Source organism: Alosa sapidissima, chromosome 12 (genome assembly GCF_018492685.1).
Source record: "Alosa sapidissima isolate fAloSap1 chromosome 12, fAloSap1.pri, whole genome shotgun sequence".
Classification (NCBI taxonomy): Eukaryota; Metazoa; Chordata; class Actinopteri; order Clupeiformes; family Clupeidae; genus Alosa; species Alosa sapidissima.
In genome coordinates, this window is record NC_055968.1 from 6,129,951 (window position 1) to 6,149,859 (window position 19,909).

Consider the following 19,909-nt stretch of genomic DNA (forward strand, 5'->3'; position numbering starts at 1 on the left):
CACCTCTACACATGCTTCTAGGTCGTGATGGACGGAAAATGGAATCACTGAAGCATGCTTACCGGTACCTTCATTTTGAAGTCGTCCCGGTGCAACCGGATGCCGATATCGGCAATTGTTCTTTGCAGAAAGCGTGAGGGCCTCAACACCAGGACAAGCTGCAGGTTCCCTGGAAATGCCCCCTGTTGGATAAAGATACATTTTCCAAAACAAACACAGGACACCATTCTTTGTCATGTGGTCAGGCTGTCCTGATATCCTGCAGAAAGTTTTCTACTTAATATCATAATGTACATTTGAATGCTATCCTCTCATGTCTTCACCCAATAAAATAAACAATTGTTATTTTTGTCATTATGAATAATTGTCACTGTCATTGATTGCATCCAACTTGCAGACGAAAAATAGTTCATACATAATCTGCACAAATCTGTATTTATGGCCAAAGCCTCCTTAAGCATTATATATAGTCGCTTACTACAGTAGCTCCATATGGGAAAATCCCCATCAGTTCATGAGTGATTCAGTGATGCCTGAGTGGCATTCATTTCTATCAGTGAGTGTATCAAGACATATGGAAATCTGAGGCACAGCAATGCCCCTTCAGAGAATAGGAGTGTGGAGTGACTGACCGCTATCCTTGCCAGGGAGGCCTTTACTGCACTCCATTTGTCCCTGCGACGATCGATGATGATGACGAAGCCGATGCTAGCAGCATCCAGACTGGAGAAGAGGAGACAAGGGAACAACATAGAGGTTTGGTTCTGAATAGTAGGGGGGCCTATGTGGTTTTTGTAGGTTTCAAATGTTAATTTTGGGAGAGTGGTTGGACTGTCTTCTGGGGTCAATGAACATGAAGAAAAATTGTCTCCATTTTTTCTCACCTGTTTCAACCCTATTTTTCTCAAATTTTATATTTTACTGTAATTAGCACAATAATTTTCGCCAAGTTGTGTTGTTTTTAACGCAAGTTGTGTTATTTTCAACACATATTGTGTAACAAATAAAAAAAGGAAACAACACAAACTGTGTTCTCCCTATCTAGACACAGAGATGTGTTAAAAACAACACAAGTTGTGTTCTTTTCAACACATTTGTTTTAAGAGTGTAGAAGCACTCTCAAAAAACTTTTGGATGTCATCATCAGTTTTCTTTGACATCACTTTGTCTATGGCAGCATCACACACACTGGACAAACATACTACTGTACATCTGGGTCATAACATCACTTTGATTATGAACGTGATTATGCTCTTGATGGCTTTTGTAGTTAGTTGTTCATTGTGCACTGTTACTGTATGTTCAAAGATGCTGAAGTAGACTGACTTAAGGTCAGTCATGTTGTGGACTTCTCCAGCGTTCAGGCTGAAGCAAACTAGGCTGACAAGCTCAATATCTGATGCAACTATGCCAACATTCTTGCTTTTCAAATTCCTTACCCTCGTCATATCTCTTTTTACCACATTGAGCGTTCACTGACTATGGCTGTGCTGGCAGCATTGCTGCTGAACGAGTCTTACTACATCAGTGGTTCTGAAAGTGTGGGGCAGGTCTGACAGGTGGGCACGAGGAACAGGAGGAACAAGTTGACAAGGAAGATCATAGATTCAAAACAAAATAGGCACACACAAACATTGGAGTCATAAACAGACATATGAATTAAAACATCATCAGATCCTGTGGACCAAGACGGGAAATGCAAACATAATATTTGAGCATGAACACTTTGCCAGGGTGATTGTTTTATTGCAGATCATCTGCACGATAACGTTGTAATCGTTGGCTGATCTTTAGGTAATCACCATCTCCATACTCTCCTCTCTCATGGACAAAAACAAGAAATTTGGCTTATATGTCTCAAGTGGGTCATTAACCAGTCCCCACCAACATCTGCCTTCTGACACTGGAGCCCAACATCTGTTTCCTGTGTTGCTGTAGAGAATATGTGTGTCATCACCCCAAAGCCACACCTAAGCAAAAAGATCTTTGCACTTTGTGCTCTGAAACTCCTTTCAAATGGGTGTAGTCTAGAGCAGCTGACTGAGCAGGCTATACACTCAAGCGCTCTAATAAGCATGAATTGAAGTAATGAAGAAATGAAGTATTATTTTTTTGACAATTTTGAGCATTTTAGACATACTTTCTTGCTACAGTAAATAGTTCACTCGTCATCACCCTAAGAATTGCTTTATAATGTTATATTGAGTATGTGGACCACTTTGGCAACTACCTTGTAGAATATATCTCCTTTTTACCTATACTAGCCTACAGTACCAGAAATGTGAGGTGTATGGATAAAACGCCAAATTTGACCTTTTCTGAATTTGACCTTTGATTAGGGTCACTAAAACATTCAAGGAAAAAATGGAGACATGCTTTGTTTTACTCTTAAGAACCCCTAGAACCAAGATATAATACTTTCCAAAAATTAACATGTAAATTAATGTGTAAAAACAAATAGGCAACAAGAGTTTAGGGCGAGATTAGGGCACTTAAAGGCGGTGGTAGTGTAGTGGTTAAGGAGCTGGGCTAGCGTGCAGTACTGTAGCCTGAAAGCTGTCGGTTCAATTCCTGGCTTCCACCGTTGTGCACTTAACCCTAAGTTGCTCCAGGGACAATGTGATCCCTTGTAATATAGCTGACATATGTAAGTCACTTTGGTCAAGAAGTGTCTGCTAAATGTAATGTAATAATAAAGGAGAAATCCGGCTAGCTCTCCGTTTCTCGAGGTCACCGAGTCACTATGAAAAAATATGAATACAATCGGTTTTACCTAGCTCGAGTTGCTACAGCCAGGAGCTAACGCAGCCAGACAGCTACAGCGCTACACTCTAGGGGCATGCAAATGGGAGCTCACGGACATGCCCACAGAGTGTAGCACTGTAGCTGCCTGGTATCTGTTATCTGATATCTGGACCTGCAGTGCAAATTCAAATTTGCTAACAGGTTTGTCTGGGTTATAGATAAATATGACAGAGAGAGGAAGAGAGAGAGAGAGAGAGTATGTATGGATAAAACACCAAATTTGACCTTTTCTGAATTTGACCTTTGATTAGGGTCACTAAAACATTCAAGGAAAAAATGGAGACATGCTTAAGAACTGGCCCCAATGCTCTCTCCTGCACATTAGCATGGGGGGGGGGGGGGGGGGGGGTCGAGTTCTCACATAGCTCTCCGTTTCTCGAGGTCACCGAGTCACTATGAAAAAATATGAATTGGGCAGCCGTGGTTAGTGCTTCGGACTTGTAACCGGAGGGTTGCCGGTTCGAACCCTGACCAGTAGGCACGGCTGAAGTGCTCTTGAGCAAGGCACCTAACCCCTCACTGCTCCCCGAGCGCCACTGTTGTTGCAGGCAGCTCACTGCGCCGGGATTAGTGTGTGCTTCACTTCACTGTGTGCAGTATGTTTCACTAATTCACGGATTGGGATAAATGAAGACCAAATTTCCTTCAAGGGATCAAAAGAGTATATATACTTATACTTATACTATGAATAGTATAAGTATAAGTATTACCTAGCTTTTTACCTAGCTAGTTTACCTAGCTCGAGTTGCTACAGACAGGAGCTAACGCAGCCAGACAGCTACAGCGCTACACTCTGGGGGCATGCAAATGGGAGCTCACGGACATGCCCACAGAGTGTAGCACTGTAGCTGCCTGGTATCTGTTATCTGATATCTGGACCTGCAGTGCAAATTCAGATTTGCTAACAGGTTTGTCTGGGTTATAGATAAATATGACAGAGAGAGAAAGAGATAGAAAGAGAGAGAGAGAGAGAGAGAGTTCCTCACACATTTTGTGTCCTGGGCTCACAAATAGGATAAGATAAGATCATACAATTGCTGAAGACTGATCCAGCTGGCTGTTCCTAGATGCAATCTGGTGATCGGCCTCAAAAGAATCTCAGAGAAAAGTGAGTGACAGACTCACAAAATCAAAACTAACTTTTGAAAGGTCACAGTGGAGCCACAGGCAAAGAGAAGTTAGAAAGTTATTTAGTACTAGTGAGCCTAATGTCAAAAAAGAGAATGTGAGTTAGAAAGTTATTAAGTACTAGTGAGCCTAATGTCAAAAAAGAGAATGAGTTAGAAGGTTATTTAGTACTAGTGAGCCTAATGTCAAAAAAGAGAATGTGAGTTAGAAAGTCATTAAGTACTAGTGAGCCTAATGTCAAAAAAGAGAATGTGAGTTAGAAAGTCATTAAGTACTAGTGAGCCTAATAGATCTTAGGCTTTCTATTCGGAAATCCGGAGAAGCCATATTGACAACTTGACCATGCTGAAATGCAGTGGTGGATAGATTCGCTTTTTCATAATCACAGCCTTTTTATGCTTTAGTCACAAAAGGGGAGAGACAAGAGGGAAAGAAACAGACAGTTTGTCTTGAAGAGAGAGAGAGAGAGAGAGAGAGAGAGAGAGAGAGAGAGAGAGAGAGAGAGTGTAAGTGCCTTTTAAAGAGTTCAGAGGCAGGATGACCTGACACAGATACACTCATCGTGTGCAATGGTCGCTCATTTCCTGGTCATTGTCATATCCTCACACAAGAAGTGATTTCAGACAACATTTCCAGAGAAAAGTTTCACACATTTTGTGTCCTGGGCTCACAAATAGGATAAGATAAGATCATACAATTGCTGGAGACTGATCCAGCTGGCCTCTTACATCTATACATTTAACTGCAGTTCTTATGAAATGTTCTTTAATTCTATAACCCTAAGCTAATGGAATAAATGCATGGATTGTGGAATACTGACTGTGTACACTATTGATTATAAATCATAACAGTGTGACACACTCACCTTGGAATACTGGTCAGGTATGTGACGACATTCAGGAAGTCCTCATCAGGGACGTCATTAAAGGCAGAGTGTTCTGGGAAGGTGATGATCGGAGCGCCATCTTTTCCTCGCCCCCCTGCACATAAAATGACAAGGCCCTCCTATCACCACCCTTATCAGCATGTCTTTCACACATGGGGCAGCCGTGGCCTACTGGTTAGCACTTCGGACCTGTAACCGGAGGGTTGCCGGTTTGAACCCTGACCAGTAGGCACGGCTGAAGTGCCCTTGAGCAAGGCACCTAACCCCTCACTGCTCCCCGAGCGCCGCTGTTGATGCAGGCAGCTCACTGCGCCGGGATTAGTGTGTGCTTCACCTCACTGTGTGTACACTGTGTGCTGTGTGTGTTTCACTAATTCACAGATTGGGATAAATGCAGAGACCAAATTTCCCTCACGGGATCAAAAGAGTATATATACTACTTACTTTCCAAACTGAGGCATCTTTCCAGTGATAAAGATCATAAGAGCTAGATTACACGCCCCACCTGACCATTAATCGTCGCTCCCTGCTGCAATCAATGAAGACTTAACAAGCTCCTTTATGACAGTAGCTGTAAAGGTAAAGGTCTATTCAGAGTTATCACTTCAGTGATAACAGGCACTGACAAACAAATTAATACACATTAATAAATACATACACTACCGGTCAAAATTTGGGGTCACTTAGAAATTTCCATTCCACTCCATTATAGACAGAATACCAGCTGAGATCAGTTGCATTGTTTTGTTTTTAATCAAGGCAGCAGTTTTCAGATTACATTATGTGATTACATAATTGCAAAAGGGAAAATTGGTAAATTTTGTCTATTACGGAGTGGAATGGAAATGTCTAAGTGACCCCAAACTTTTGACCGGTAGTGTACATAATAACATCCACAAAGTATTCCTTTCCTCAGCTTTATGACCAACGTCCAGATGTTCTGCTTCTAGTTAAAACACATGCCTTCAATTATACACAGACACAGATCTTAAGATAATGATAAACTTAGCCACCAGCCAAAAAACAATGCTTCAGAATGTGCATATGCCACGGCATTCAGCACAGTTCAATTGTGAGCTGTGGACCAGAGTCAAATAAATCTAGCTGCATAGTAACACACCACAAGATGGTGATATTGAGCTATAGAATACCTTGGCTACACAACACCACCTTTGAAAAAGAGTGTAAAAATGAAATATAAAGGAAGCCTGAGAAAGTAAATTAAATCTTTTCCGTCTAAGACACTACTGTAGCACTACAGTATTGCACTGTATATGAAGCACATCAGCATTTACTGTTTTTACAAACATACTCACACTACTAACTCAGCAGAACAATGGCAATGCTACTCTCATATCTTAGACACCTGAATTCATCAATATGATTTAATGAGTCTATACTTGATATTCATTCGGTCATGCGCGCACGCAGACACACACACACACACACACACACACACACACACACACACACACAGTGTTTAGGAAATATTACACAGAGTTGACAAGCCAAAGGGAGAAGTAACTGCTGAGTTAAGAATGTGTGAAACATCACTCACACTAACTCTCTCATAGACACAAATACACACACAAAGCAGCAAAGAAATTAATTTGCTGTGACTCAAGAACAGCTATAACTCAAGATGAAACATCCTCTTGTTTAGCAAGACAATGATCAGGACTTATCACATGTGTAACAGCCACAACAGAAAGCTGTGCCATTAATACCTTCAACAACTGTTAAACTACAGGTGATAAAACATGTGATATAGCTATGAAAAAAAGAATTCCACTAATAATTCCACAGTGTTTTATAGCTCTAAAATGTCCACAGTCCACAGCCTTCAAGTCACTATGACCCAGTGCTTCTTTTCTGGCATCCTACTTCATGTTTTTACTGAATCAGTCTAGTGCACGGAATGTTTCAAAACACCCCAACATAATTCAAAAAACACCTGTAACTGGTATGAGACCTGACGTTCTGCTAACCCAACTTGTCTCTGAACAGCATGTACCATATATAAGATAAGGGACTTTTGTACCATATTTAAGATAAGGGACTTTTGCACTGTGCAAATGTCTGCACAAAGCTACAACACTACTAATTCTTTAGCAATATTAACACATAATAGCATTCCTATTGTAGACTGTATGTCACCCTTTTTATTGGAAGACCAACCTTCATTTGTGACCTTCATTGATGAGCGTAAACTAATGTAGTCCAGATTATATTTTCTCAGCGGACATGCAATCCCACAACATCTCTGTCTTCATTAATCTTTTTCTTGCATGATAAGATGCTTTCAATTATAATGATGTCTCCATGACTGCGGCGTAAATAGAGAAATATGACACTTTCTTCCCAACCCCCCCTTGTAAGATTACATAACTCTGCAAGCTCTCAAGATCACAACTCCAAACGTCCAGCTGGCAGGGAGCGGGAGGGCCAGGCCAGCCCCGAGTGGTCTGACATGGGTGGGAAGGAATGAAGACGCTCTCTCTATGGAGCTCTCTGGCCTGCGCTCATGGCGTTCCGCCCACAACGGGTCAGCAGAGCCGGGTGCTGCTCTAGCACTGGGAGAAAGAGGCACTTTCTGCCAGTCTTCAGCAACCACACTTCAGTCAGCACTCACTGCACTCATTTGGGTGATGCTGTTGAAAGCCACGCTCCAAGCAATACTTAGCCCTTACAGATCTGTCACTGCTCTATCCCAAGGAAGGGTCAATATGACATCAGTATATGTATGCCATCGGAGGTATGTAATAATCTAACCAGAGCTGTAAGCTCAGTAGCTAGAGATAGAGAAAAGCATCATTTGAAAAGGTGAATATAAAGTGTTAATACAAGTATACCTACTGAGCCATTCAGTATAGTATTTTCAGCAAATATTATTATGACATTAAGAGGTTACTACTAAAGAGTGATGACATAGGATTGTATTATTAAAACAGCCTGGTGTTTCAGCTAATTGACTGCTCCTTGGACAGACGGACCAACAACAAACATGACCTATGACAGCGGCAGAGTGTTTTGGAAATCTTGTCCTCAGCTGGAGTGGAGTGCACACTGATTTATAATGAGGAAAGCATATACCACAGAGTAGCCCTGAGCACTCTGAGAACACCGGTCATTCTCTCCAGGTTATGTTTCAAGGCAAATCAGCACCTAAACAGACTCAATCTATGATATACTTTGAAGATGGCAACCTGCATAAAAGTATCAACACCATGGTTTCCAATTCTTTATACAAATATATCAAGAACTGTCACTTGTCCAACTGTCTTGAATTGTAGCCCATTTGTGAAATATGTCTGGCTTTCAATCTTCTTGTCATGTACTCTAATAAGTAACACCTAATTCCCACAGCCGGGCACTGGGAGAGGAAACCTAATGTTAAGGGCCTGAGCTTGAGCATCCAACAGCTAGCCATGAGGGAGCAGGAAGTTATTAGCAGGCATTAGCATTGATTAGCAGAGATGATGGCAGATGTCTGGTCACTTATAAATGGCCTTCTCAACAACCAAAGGTCAGATAATGGGCACTCCCATCAATAATGTGAAAAATAACCCGTCTGGTAAGTCGCAAGTAAGCTCTCTGTTCTTGTACAATGTTGAGGGTCGAAGAGAATATTCAGACTAACTTGACTGACATATCAGCCAAGTCCAGCAGTCTGATGTAAAAACCGAAACACCCACAGACAGACAAAAGTGCATATTTTTAGAAATTAGACATCACTAACTACATGCTAGATGCACAGAGGTCACTCACAGTGCAGGAGTCACTCTATACCCAGAACCAACACTAGAATCTACAAATAAGTGCAAATGTATTACTTTCCACAGGGAAGTAATAATGGATGGATCATTTCCCTTACACAAATTTTCTGGCAAACAGTTGCGGTTAACTTTTGGCAATGTTGCAGCAAATTTGCAGCAATGCCATTATGCAAATTCGGTGTTTCACTAGAAGATCACTGGATTTTTGCCATTATTGGCTAAGTGTGATGGCAAATCACTGGTGAACACATTTGCCACTAGTGGCAAACTTCTAATTGTTGATGGAACTTTGCTGGAAATTTGCCTCTGGCCAACATTGGCAAACTTCTGGCAATATTTTCTAGTAAACTCATTTGTTTCCCACAAATTACCCACAATTTTGCTGCAAATCTGCCGCAAACATTTAATTTTTGTAAAGGTTATGAGACATTATAAGACACTGAGAACCTGAAAAGGACGAGATCGAGGACAAGACATACACACTCTTACCTGATAAGAGGGCAAATTTCCTGTGAAGCTGCTCAATAATATCCACTGCCAGCAGCGGCCTGATCTCCTGCTGCATAATCTCATCTGGAGAGAGAGAGAGAGAGAGAGATAGATAGAGAAAGAGAGAGTGAGAGAGAGAGACAGAGTGAGAGAGAGAGAAAGAGAGAGATAGACACAGAAGTGAAAACGAAAGTAGAGAAAATAGAACGATCTTAGTCAGCATCACACAGAAAATAGGGAACAAATGTCAAGCATCGAATGAATCAACCTGAGAAATCTGGAACAGTACATAAAGGAGTGTAGGGCCTTACTGAGATGCATAAGCAATGTGCAACATGATCCCAGCTGGAGGAAGAGAGCAAGCACTGGCCCACAGAGTTGACAACAAATCACTGGACAATATATAGGACATACTGGGAAACTATGTGTCAGGCACACATGTATAATATATGTGGAAAGAGGTCATTCTGTGGTTGGAGATGGACATTTTCAAAAAGGCCATCCATTCTGGGGAGACATTTTCCAATACGATGCTGTTCCTCACAGGGAAGACCCTCACAGGCAAATACAACTGGACATTGTGTTTTTTATGGGAGTTCTATCTCAATAATGTCCATTCGAACAAATCACTCTTTCTTCCCATTACCCTTAAGCTTGGTGGAGGACGTTAGAATGGCTTGGTGAGGATGTTGGGGGTGGGGTGGGTTGGAGGGGGTTACTGTTACAAGCATTCTTTGCTGTAAAGGCAAGGGGTTGCCCTGCAGCCCGCTGCACTCAGGGAGTGGAAATAATGGCTGACAAACCCTCTTCTGTGTGTGTGGATAAAAGAGTGCATTAACACCGGCCACACTTCATCGCGGGCTGAGCGAAGCCTTGCGAACAGCAGACAGAGAGAAAGAAAGAGAGAGAGAGATAGAGAGATAGAGAGCGAGAGTAAGACAGATGGAAACAAAAGGTCTGATCAGAGAGATGGTCAGCAAAGACTAAACCTGTACTTCTGGGTTGCCGAGTAACAGAAAACATAAACAACATAGATGGTGATGATGTGAAACAATCAGCAGGGTGATTTTCTTATGGCAATGTTCAGATGAATTAGCCTAAGGGTTGTTTTTTTGTTGGGGGGGGGGGGGGTACTTTGTAGGAGCAATGGCATAAGTGTGTGTAAACAGTGCATGACAGTGGCATCCACCACTGTCTCCAATCTGTCTGCTCCACCTTGACCATGAAGCCCTCAAGAGGAAGCGTCTTACACACATAACACAATGATCAAATGCACTGTGGAATGCTTTGTAGCACAAACCCTCACATGTACCCTCAGACACAAACACACGTACACATACGCACATGCGCTCACACACACAAACACCAAAACCAACAAACACTATGTTCAAAAGGAAGGAAGACTTGCGTCAGGGAACATACTTAAGACTCCATTTACTGCCTATATCCTCGAGCTTGACACACACATTAATCATGACGGGGCACACGACTAAGCACAGGAACCAGAGAGGATCCTGAGAGCACAGATCACAGACACAGGCTCCTAACTCATCTCCCTCCGATGGGGGCTCCGCTCCACATGGATAAAAGCAATGTGTGGAATGTCCAGCAGGTGGATATTTTTGGGCGTACCTTTGGCATACTTATTGCAGTTGCCAGTGGTAAGCTTCTAATCAGACATGGTTTGATTGTTTCAGTAGGAGGGCACAGAGATGGAGGCGCCAAAGCCTACAGAACCCACGCCCAACCTTAGAACTTGAGTCCCACCGACTCCAATAACATGCATTGTTAATTGCCACAGCAAACTGCTGTGGACTTGGCGCAGTCCGCAGATTCTGCCGGCGACACACAGGGACCCAGCAGATTAGCGCCATGGTAACGGAGCGGGGTGCTGCTGTGCTGCTTTCCTTGATGGGGTAAGACTGCTCACCTCGGCCTCGTCAGATTCCTCCATCTGTCTCCGCTCACCACACAGGAAGTAATCTAAGCCCTCACTGTCGCACACTGCCACCTGCTAATGTATGGAGCTCTTCACAGCCAACACTGAGGAGCTGTGAGTGAGCGACTCGTTTCGCGCTGGATAGGCTATAAAAACAAGATAAAGACATGATAAAGAATACCAAAGTGAAAGCACCTGTTACCTAATAAAAGCTGCTGTAATTGACTTTTTGACCTGTGGTCTGGTGATCTCAGAATCTGTGCCAAGCTACTGAAAAAATTAATGCTATGGACTGTTTTCTTAGACCAAGACTCAAATATTTAATTTTGTCTGTACCATTATATTCAAAATAAAATATGAGTGTTTGATTTTAGACAACTGAGTAATGAAGTTTAGCCACCATACCAGTAACGTTAGTGTTTTCCTTTCAGTATTATAACCTATATTATATAACTGTTTAAAGGATATGTGGTTCAAAGCCATCTGTGACTTTGATGATTCAGGTATTTGTCTTAACCATTGTTTGGACACAAAAGTGGCTTATTTTGACTATTTCACCGAGCATAATAGTCTTCATCAATATCAAAGGCCACTATGTTCTAACCCCATGTTTAATACATACATATACATACGTCCATACATGTCTGCTGAGGTGTTGAGGTGATACAAAGTGGAGAATTTTCTATGACAAAAAAGTCTTCACTGAGAATGTTATTGTAGCCTACTGTAGAATCATATTAAGTTGATAATAAATTAATTGAGACTGGCTGACTGCCAGTTTACTGAAAGATACCGTTATACAATCTTCTTGTTATGTAGAATTGGTAATGGTAAGCACCAGTATAAAGATGGTCACCACTCTCTTTCAGTATACAGAGACCTTGTATTTTTGCTACAGAAAAGTCAAGACCAAATATTTTTACAAATATTAGCTTTTAAGCATTGCAGATTGGGGAAATTAAATAAGGGAAGAGGCAGTGTGCAGATTGTGAAATGACAGTGAATATAAATGTTTAAAACGGTCTTTATAAAAAGTGTGTTTATCATCATTTGCACACATTCACGTTTGAATTCCAAATGCATAAAAAAGATGAAAAGATCTATCACACAGAGTATTGGGAAGAACAAGGCCTCTCACATGCAATACGAAACTTATTAATACAAATCTGTCTAAATGGAAAAGGCACAGAGCTTGTTATGCATCTGATGAGAACTTGGAAAAAAAGAGAAGAGAACCTGTCTCACTCTACCATCCTAATGAAAAAAAGATACGTTCCACAAATTGCACTGTGTCTGTGTCTACAATGTCTATGATGAACACACACATGTTTATGTTTCATCCATGACCTCATTGGCTCCATGGCCAACATGTGGCACACAGCATACCATATCAGTTCTACAACAAGGCTATAAACATCACTGACAATGTGAAAACCACATCACACAAGCCATGGAACACAACGGCTGTTCTTACAAAAAGTGGCATTTTCATTTCTTCCACACATTCACAAGATACCCAACTGAGATACTTTTGTCTGAGATAAATAACAATGTAACAGTGTCATCAACAACTGCAAAATTTCTTGTGCCATATTGTTTCTACCTTGTCCTCGACTTCCACAAATTTGCAACCCTTTGTTTTGATTCGGAATAAAGTTGCTGGCTGGAGACATGTTTCTTTAACAGAGTCCAGCTTTGTTTGTTCATGTGAGCTCACCCAATCTTCCGTGACAGCCGGCAAGCTAGGGCTGTACGTCTTACCTATGACTGGTCTCGTTCGCTTCACCGCGGCTGCTGGAGTGAGGACAGGGAGGGGGGGGGGCTCAGGACGTCCACCGGAGGAAAACATTCCCGTCCTACAGCCGAGCGCTCATCATCACTTCTGCTTCTGCCTGAACCTCACTCCTCCTCAGACAACTTCCTGAAAACGCAGCAGCTGTGACAGAGCCCTGGCTGGAGAGACATTCTTGTGGCGAGTCATGCGTCTTTGGTCACTTTTTCCAGTTCCTTCAACTGCTTGCTTGCCTTAGTTCCTCCAGCCTTCTTAGCTTAAAAGCGAGCACACACACACACACACACACACACACACACACACACACACACACACACACACACACACACACACACACACACACACACACACAATCTCAGCAGGGAAGGCAACAGCAGCCGAGCGACCTATCAGAAGTCTGCAGCCGACAGGGAGCACACGCACCCTCTTGCTCTCTCCCTCAGAGTCTCTCTTTCTCCCACTCTCTCTGTCTCTTTCTCTCCTGCACTCTCTCTCTCTCCCGTCGTTATCATGAGGCAAGCAGTAACTTTTTTCTCCACGGCAACTTGATGGGATGTTAGAAGGATGATGTTCTTTAAAAAAAATGACAATTGGAGTGTACGTGCCCCCCCCCCCCTCTACTGCTTTAAAGTCATGTGCCCCCCCCCCCCCCCCCCCCCCCCGCCCCTACCCCAAACACACACACACACACTCCACCCATCCCAACCCCCACAGCACTCTCCCTGGATGAATGAGCTTGACCATTAAGCCTATTACTGCCGCTGCCTGGGAAGACAGCACTGTTTATGATCCAGAAGGAAGTATTTCCCCAAACACCGGTGTCCACAGACAAGGCATTGTATGTAAAATAAGCCCATTTTTCCTTCCCATTGTACATTAGGTTTACAGAACAGCCAGAGTCCTGGGAAGCAGCCACGGAGACTGACCCTGTTTGATGGTTTGAAATTGTGACAAGGCCACCGCAACAATAGAAAAGGTCTCTTCTAATGACCCAACCTTCGTGGTGTGAGGCGTTTCATAATATTACCAGACACAAAACATGAGAAGATCTCTCACTGTATGGATGGCATACAATTGGGTGCATCTGTGAGTTTTTATTAGGATGTGAAAATTCCACAAAAGCCAGTATTTTCCCCAAAAAAGTGTAGCTGTTAAACCACCATATGAAAGGTGTTATTCCAGATCAGGAGGGGGACAAATGGATCAGCTTGACTTGTTCTGATGAGATAATTAGTAGAAAGGCTTAATCACTTGGCCCATCTCTGGCCTTTCGGCTGTGAGAGAGAGGATCAGCAAGTGCCGTGCCCAAGCACCCCAGTGAGACTCTCAACAAGCAGCAGCGCTCGGCCCATTGCAGCACTCTGGGGCCAGACAATGGCGCGTTCTGTTTCAAAGTTGCGTAACAGCCCCACCATGCGTGTGGACCGAAATGGAGACAGGCAATCAGAATAGGCACCTTAATAAGCGATGGGTCCTCGTGCTCCTGCTCTCAATGCTGAGGTAATCAGAGGACCCTTGATGGGGTTCAACATCCTAACAGACACATGCACACACAGACACACACACACACACACACTATCCATACTACACAATTTGTGCAGTGTTAAAGATGACAACCAATGGATGAGCAGATGGATGGACACACATTTTTCCTTGTTTGCTGATGTAAGCATGCTCAGGTGCTATTGTACAAGCCCATTTACAACCCTATAATTACACATTCCATTCATGTCATCTTTAAGACATGTACACACATATACATGTCGATATAAAATCATTCATTTACATGCTCATTTTTTCTCCCTATCGCTCTCTTTGTCTGACAGTCTGCCTATCAATCTATCTGTCTGTCTCTCTCTCACTCACACACACACACACACACACACACAGTCACACTCTCTGTCACCCCGTACTCTGTCACAGACCACTCATCGCCCCCTTCATGTAGGTTCAGTGCTGTCCGCCTCTGGTGACAGTCCGAGACCTCTGGGCAGAAGTTCACCTCAGCAGGGGAATGTGTCCTCTAAAAATAGCTAATGGCTCCTGAGGCGGCCCTCCTAATCAATGGGCTGAAGGAGCAGGGGCCCAAACAAAGCCTCCCCTTAGTTAGCACACAGACACCAGGGCAGCCCCGGCCATGTGATTCACAGCAACACTCAACCAGTGCAGGCCTCAGTCTTATGATACTCCCCCTCTCCAGGAAGAGGGAGAGAAACAGAGAGAAAGGTGGGGGGGGCAATAACACAGGACAGGATACAAGGACAAAAACCATGTACGTGTACCTGCACAGCACACACATCTCATGACACAGAGGAGCTCAGAGGAAACATCACCACTGACAGGATCACACACACACACACACACACACACACACACACACACACACACAAATAAACACACACACACACACACACACACACACAAATAAACACACACACACACACACACACACACACCTTAGGCCAAGCCACTGCTCGAAAGACACAGAAAATCTAATATAAAACAATCTAAGCAAGTGACCCTGTGAGACTTTCAGACTGGGCAAAATCCACAATGGCAACTGCACAAAATCATGCTTTCATCTTATTTCTATACTTGACAACACATTCTCCTCATTATAAACACACTGGCTTTATTTAATAAAATGCCTTGGCAACAACTGCATAAAGTAAGCCCATGTACACGGCTTAGGTCTGTTCATAATACAATCACATCCAGGTCTTGTGGTCTTAATTTTATTTCATACTAATAATTTCTTGAGAGCCACTGAACATGTGGTCACTCTACATAAAAGCTACTGGCAAAATGAGAATCCTGTGTTTCATGCTCAGAAGAAGCTATAAAAGGGAGTGAATGATCTTGGGAATAGGACATGCATGTATCCACCCCCCACCTGCCCCAAAAGACTGGACGCATACTGTGTGGGCAGGAAAGGTACTCAGTACACTAGCCACGCTTACATGGACACTTCTATTCCGATTAGAAATTGAATAACGGCTTAATCGAAATACAAATTGTCATATAAACACCTCAATTGGAATGAAAATTCTTGATCCGATCAGAATTTTAATCGAAGGAAAGAGGTGGTGTAGTCCGCTCCTATTCCGAATGAACACCTATGTAGACGGTCATTCAGATTGACTGCTGTATCTTCTCAAGAAAAAAGTAGGCAACAACAGCTATTCCAATCAAAGATTCTATAACACTTGAGAGCACCTGATTGAAATAGAACGCACCCCATGTAAACAGACGGCACGGATTTTTCAATCGGAATAGTTTAATTGGAATGACAAAAAAACTGTCCATGTAAACATGGCTACTGACACACACACAGAGACACACAAAACAAAAAAGCAAACTAATGTCAAGCAGCGTGGGAATATATCTCTGAATAAATGTCATCAATCAACACTTATTGTACTCTGCCCCAATGGAAAGAAACTACATCATTATATCACCAAACATAACATGCAGTCATCTCTCCAACTTAGAGGCAGACAGCCCTTGGCTGATGACATTTAAATGCAATCAGAATTTAGCATTCAAACCCTGCTTTATCATTTAATTTAATATTTGTCGCAGTGTGCTATTTTTCTCGGATACAATTTCCAGGAGAGCAAGCCAAGCAGGACCAAAATAATAGGATGGCTCAGCCTCAGCCTCATTTATCTGTGAGCAATGCAGTAGTGGTCCAGCACAGGAAAGAAATGAGGAAGAAGTGAAGTGAGTAAGCAAATAAAAAGTTACAGGAACCTGCAACTATGGCCACAATCATCTCACAATAGATCTAGTAGAAAAGTGAGAAGAAAATCAGTGTGCTGCCTCCAAATCTAGGATTCTTCTGGAGAAGAATCCTCGCATCCTTTGTAAGTGAGAGTTCTTGGGTGTTGGTGACCCACAAACAAGTCCCTGGGAGACAGAGTGGTGCTTTGCAAATGCAGTGCTTTGGAATGTGTCCACTGAGCCAGGCATATGTTTCGGAAGGCCCAGGTGGCTTGGATTACGGTGGGGGTGTTATTGAAGGGTTCCCCCAGGAGCACCGGCACTTTTGAAGCCCCTTGAAGGACAGAAAGCCCTGTGGCTACACTGAAACATCTCAGCTGGAGTACAAACTTTCCTTGACACACTCATCTCAGCTGGAGTACAAACTTTCCTTGACACACTTAACTCAAAGAGAAATATCCATGGGAGCTGTAATATATAGATCTAAGGGAACATAGACTGTGTGGGTCATATGTTATGACATCATCATAATGGCTGCTCCTGAGGTTACAGGACAAGCATGGCTGCCTTGAACAGCACACAATCTTTTTTCTCCCTGTTCTCATTTCTTACAAAAAAATGCAAAATTCCTGCTGAGTAGCTAGTGAAACTGTTCACTTCACAGCACAACAGGAGTTGCACTACTACCACACAGCTAATGGATAAAGCATTGTGTTGATGTGTTAAAGGAACATATTCTGCATCTGTGTGATCATCTGAACATTGTCAGACTACTTAGCCACAAAGACTATCCACTGTTTCAGTTCAACTCTGGCACCAGGGAAATTAAGAGATGACTGCCCCCTTTCTTCTCCTCTCTGCCAGGGTACAAGACAGAACAAGAATGGGAAGGGCAGCCCATGATAAAATGTCTATTAACACAGTTCCACAAAGGAATGTGGAAAAGGCCCTGAACCCTGTTTAAAAATGAGCCTCGAAATAAAACAATAAGGTAGTCATACAGGGAGAGAAAAGGGCCAGATCAAATGCTCAAGGAATGTTAAAGGGGTGGTTCAGGATTTTGGACATAGGACCTCATTTCCAAGTAAGCAAGTGAGATATTTATCAGTGGAGACCGTTTTCAACACGTTTCATCCAGTCCTTCTAATTGCAGAGTTCGCAGGTGCTAGGCTAGCGTAAGTCAACGGTATGTGCTAGCCTGCCACTAAAAACAGTCTTACCCACTCCAAAGTACACCCAAGGCAAATAAATTATAACGCCAGACTATCGATGTAAATGTCTGTATTGATAGTTTTATTTCTAACATTATTTTATCCTTGCATTTCAACGATTGCATTACATTTTGAGGGACTAGTGTCTTAGCAGCGGCGGAATTATACTTGCTCCAGTTAGTAGTACTGCGCCAAAAAGTAAACAGTAAAGCGCACTCCAATGGGGATACCTAGTAGTAGCCTTGGTAATATCAGTCCGCCGCTGAGATGCACAATGACTACTACCAACTTCAGGGAACAAAGTATAACTATTGCAACGCGATGCGAGGGTAGTTGTATTTCTTACACTATTCTATCAACACAGACATTTACATGGATTGTCTGGAATTTGCCTCGAGTGTCCTTTGGAGTAGGTAAGACTGTTTTTAGTGGCAGGCTAGCACATACCGTTGACTTGCGCTAGCCTAGCACCTGCGAACTCTGCAATTAGAACGACTGGATGAAACGTGTTAAAAACGGTCTCCACTGATAAATATCACACTTGCTTACTTGGAAATGAGGTCCTATGTCCAAAATCCTGAACCACCCCTTTAAGGCTTTTGTGTGACACACAATAATATGAGAATTGTATTACGTTAAATCTGCAGACTGGGGCATTTCTGGGATTTTCCTCTCTTATGAAAACGTACAGGTATATAGGTCTTAGTCTGAAACACATAACATAATTTCTGAGAAAATATTGTGTTTTCAAAAGATAAGCCTTTAAGGATATGTATGGGTAGGCCTATTAGCATTCTTGAAATATGTTACATAGTTTGACCATCAACTATTTAAAAACAATCATCTTGTGTAAGGGCTACAATCATAATACATACACCCCATCTGATGTAATCCAATTGGTTTGTGAAGGCTAAATGCATCGGAAGCTCTCAGATTAACAATATTCTGTTAATAGCCACTTCACCGAGGTGCTGTGACTGTGCACTCCACAGAGACGAAAACCCATTAGAGAGAACAGGGGCAGAAAACAGCAGGTGACAGACTAACTCCAAGCAAACACCCTCTGTCCAGCAGCCCATCACAGAAACAGTGTGAAGTTTGCACCCAGAAGAGTGTAGACCAGCTGACAGCTGTGCACTTAGCAAAAGGTGCAGTTTAAAGCATGCCAGAATGCCAGACGTGTGAATGCTAAGAGCTAATCAAGGAAAGAACCGCAGTAGTGAGTATGTGGTGTCCACACAGAACATGATACGAGAGAACGAGACAGCAATACACCACACAAGGGAGATCAGTGTCCAGCAAACACAGATAGCTTGCAGACTCATCCTCCTTAGCAGCACCCAACACAGAACGAATAGCAGCTAATGGCACACACCTTTTCTGATCAATCATGGCTGACACAAAAAATAGATAACATGAGAAAAACATAAACCTAGACTCAACATTCTTGACAGACTATGATAAACCTGTACCTATTTCCAAAAAGATGAGCCAGTTAGGGTTGTTTAGGCTCCATTTTGTTTTAATGGAGAATGCCTGAAGTACGTAATGCACCGGCTACTGATGGAAGATGAGGATCCCAGATGACGAAGATAAGGAAATCCTCCCTGAGTGTATTTTAAGATTCGGAAAAAACAAAATCCTAATAAGGTGGATTGTAAAAGATATAAGGAAGCATAAAGGTTTTTGACAGTTCTACATCCAGTATAATGTGCCAAGCATGTGTGAGGAGTCATCACACCTTACTGGAGGTGGATAAAAGGGTCCTGATCTCTGCCTGGATCAGGCAGCTAAAAGGCCGAATCTGACAGAAACATACTCAAAGCCCACTGTTCATAATTTTGATTTTGTGTTATGGCCTGTATGTTTGGAGAATACATTCTGCCTTTTTTATTTTTGCTGTATGTCCTTTCAGCTGGCAAGATCTTTAGTGCTGGACAGTGCTGGTGGTCAGTTCACTGTAAACACAGCATAGAAGAGGATAATTACACTAGACAAAAACATCCTGCCCTGAAGCAATGACAACAATAACAACAACAACAACAGCCTGAAACACAACATCCGCACAACTGAGACAGAGCACACTACAGGTGGACAGTTCTCTCTCCAGATGGCCAGGCTGGAAACAGCAGCCAGCGCTCTGCACATGCTTACCAAATG

The 19,909-nt window shown here is 42.7% G+C and overlaps 1 protein-coding gene across 12 annotated transcripts in view; it reads right to left on the minus strand.

The window, feature by feature from the left end:
* The window catches only part of mcf2l2 (MCF.2 cell line derived transforming sequence-like 2), a 78,394-nt gene that overhangs the window by 47,630 nt on the left and 10,855 nt on the right, over window positions 1-19,909 (minus strand). For 9 of the 12 annotated variants that reach the window (XM_042111486.1, XM_042111485.1, XM_042111489.1 and 6 more), the window contains exons 2-5: window positions 9,085-9,168; window positions 4,799-4,913; window positions 633-723; window positions 63-182 (exon numbers count right to left, since the gene is read on the minus strand). In XM_042111486.1, the coding sequence (XP_041967420.1) occupies window positions 63-182; window positions 633-723; window positions 4,799-4,913; window positions 9,085-9,168 (410 nt within the window). The other 3 variants (XM_042111484.1, XM_042111487.1, XM_042111483.1) reach the window with 3 other exon arrangements.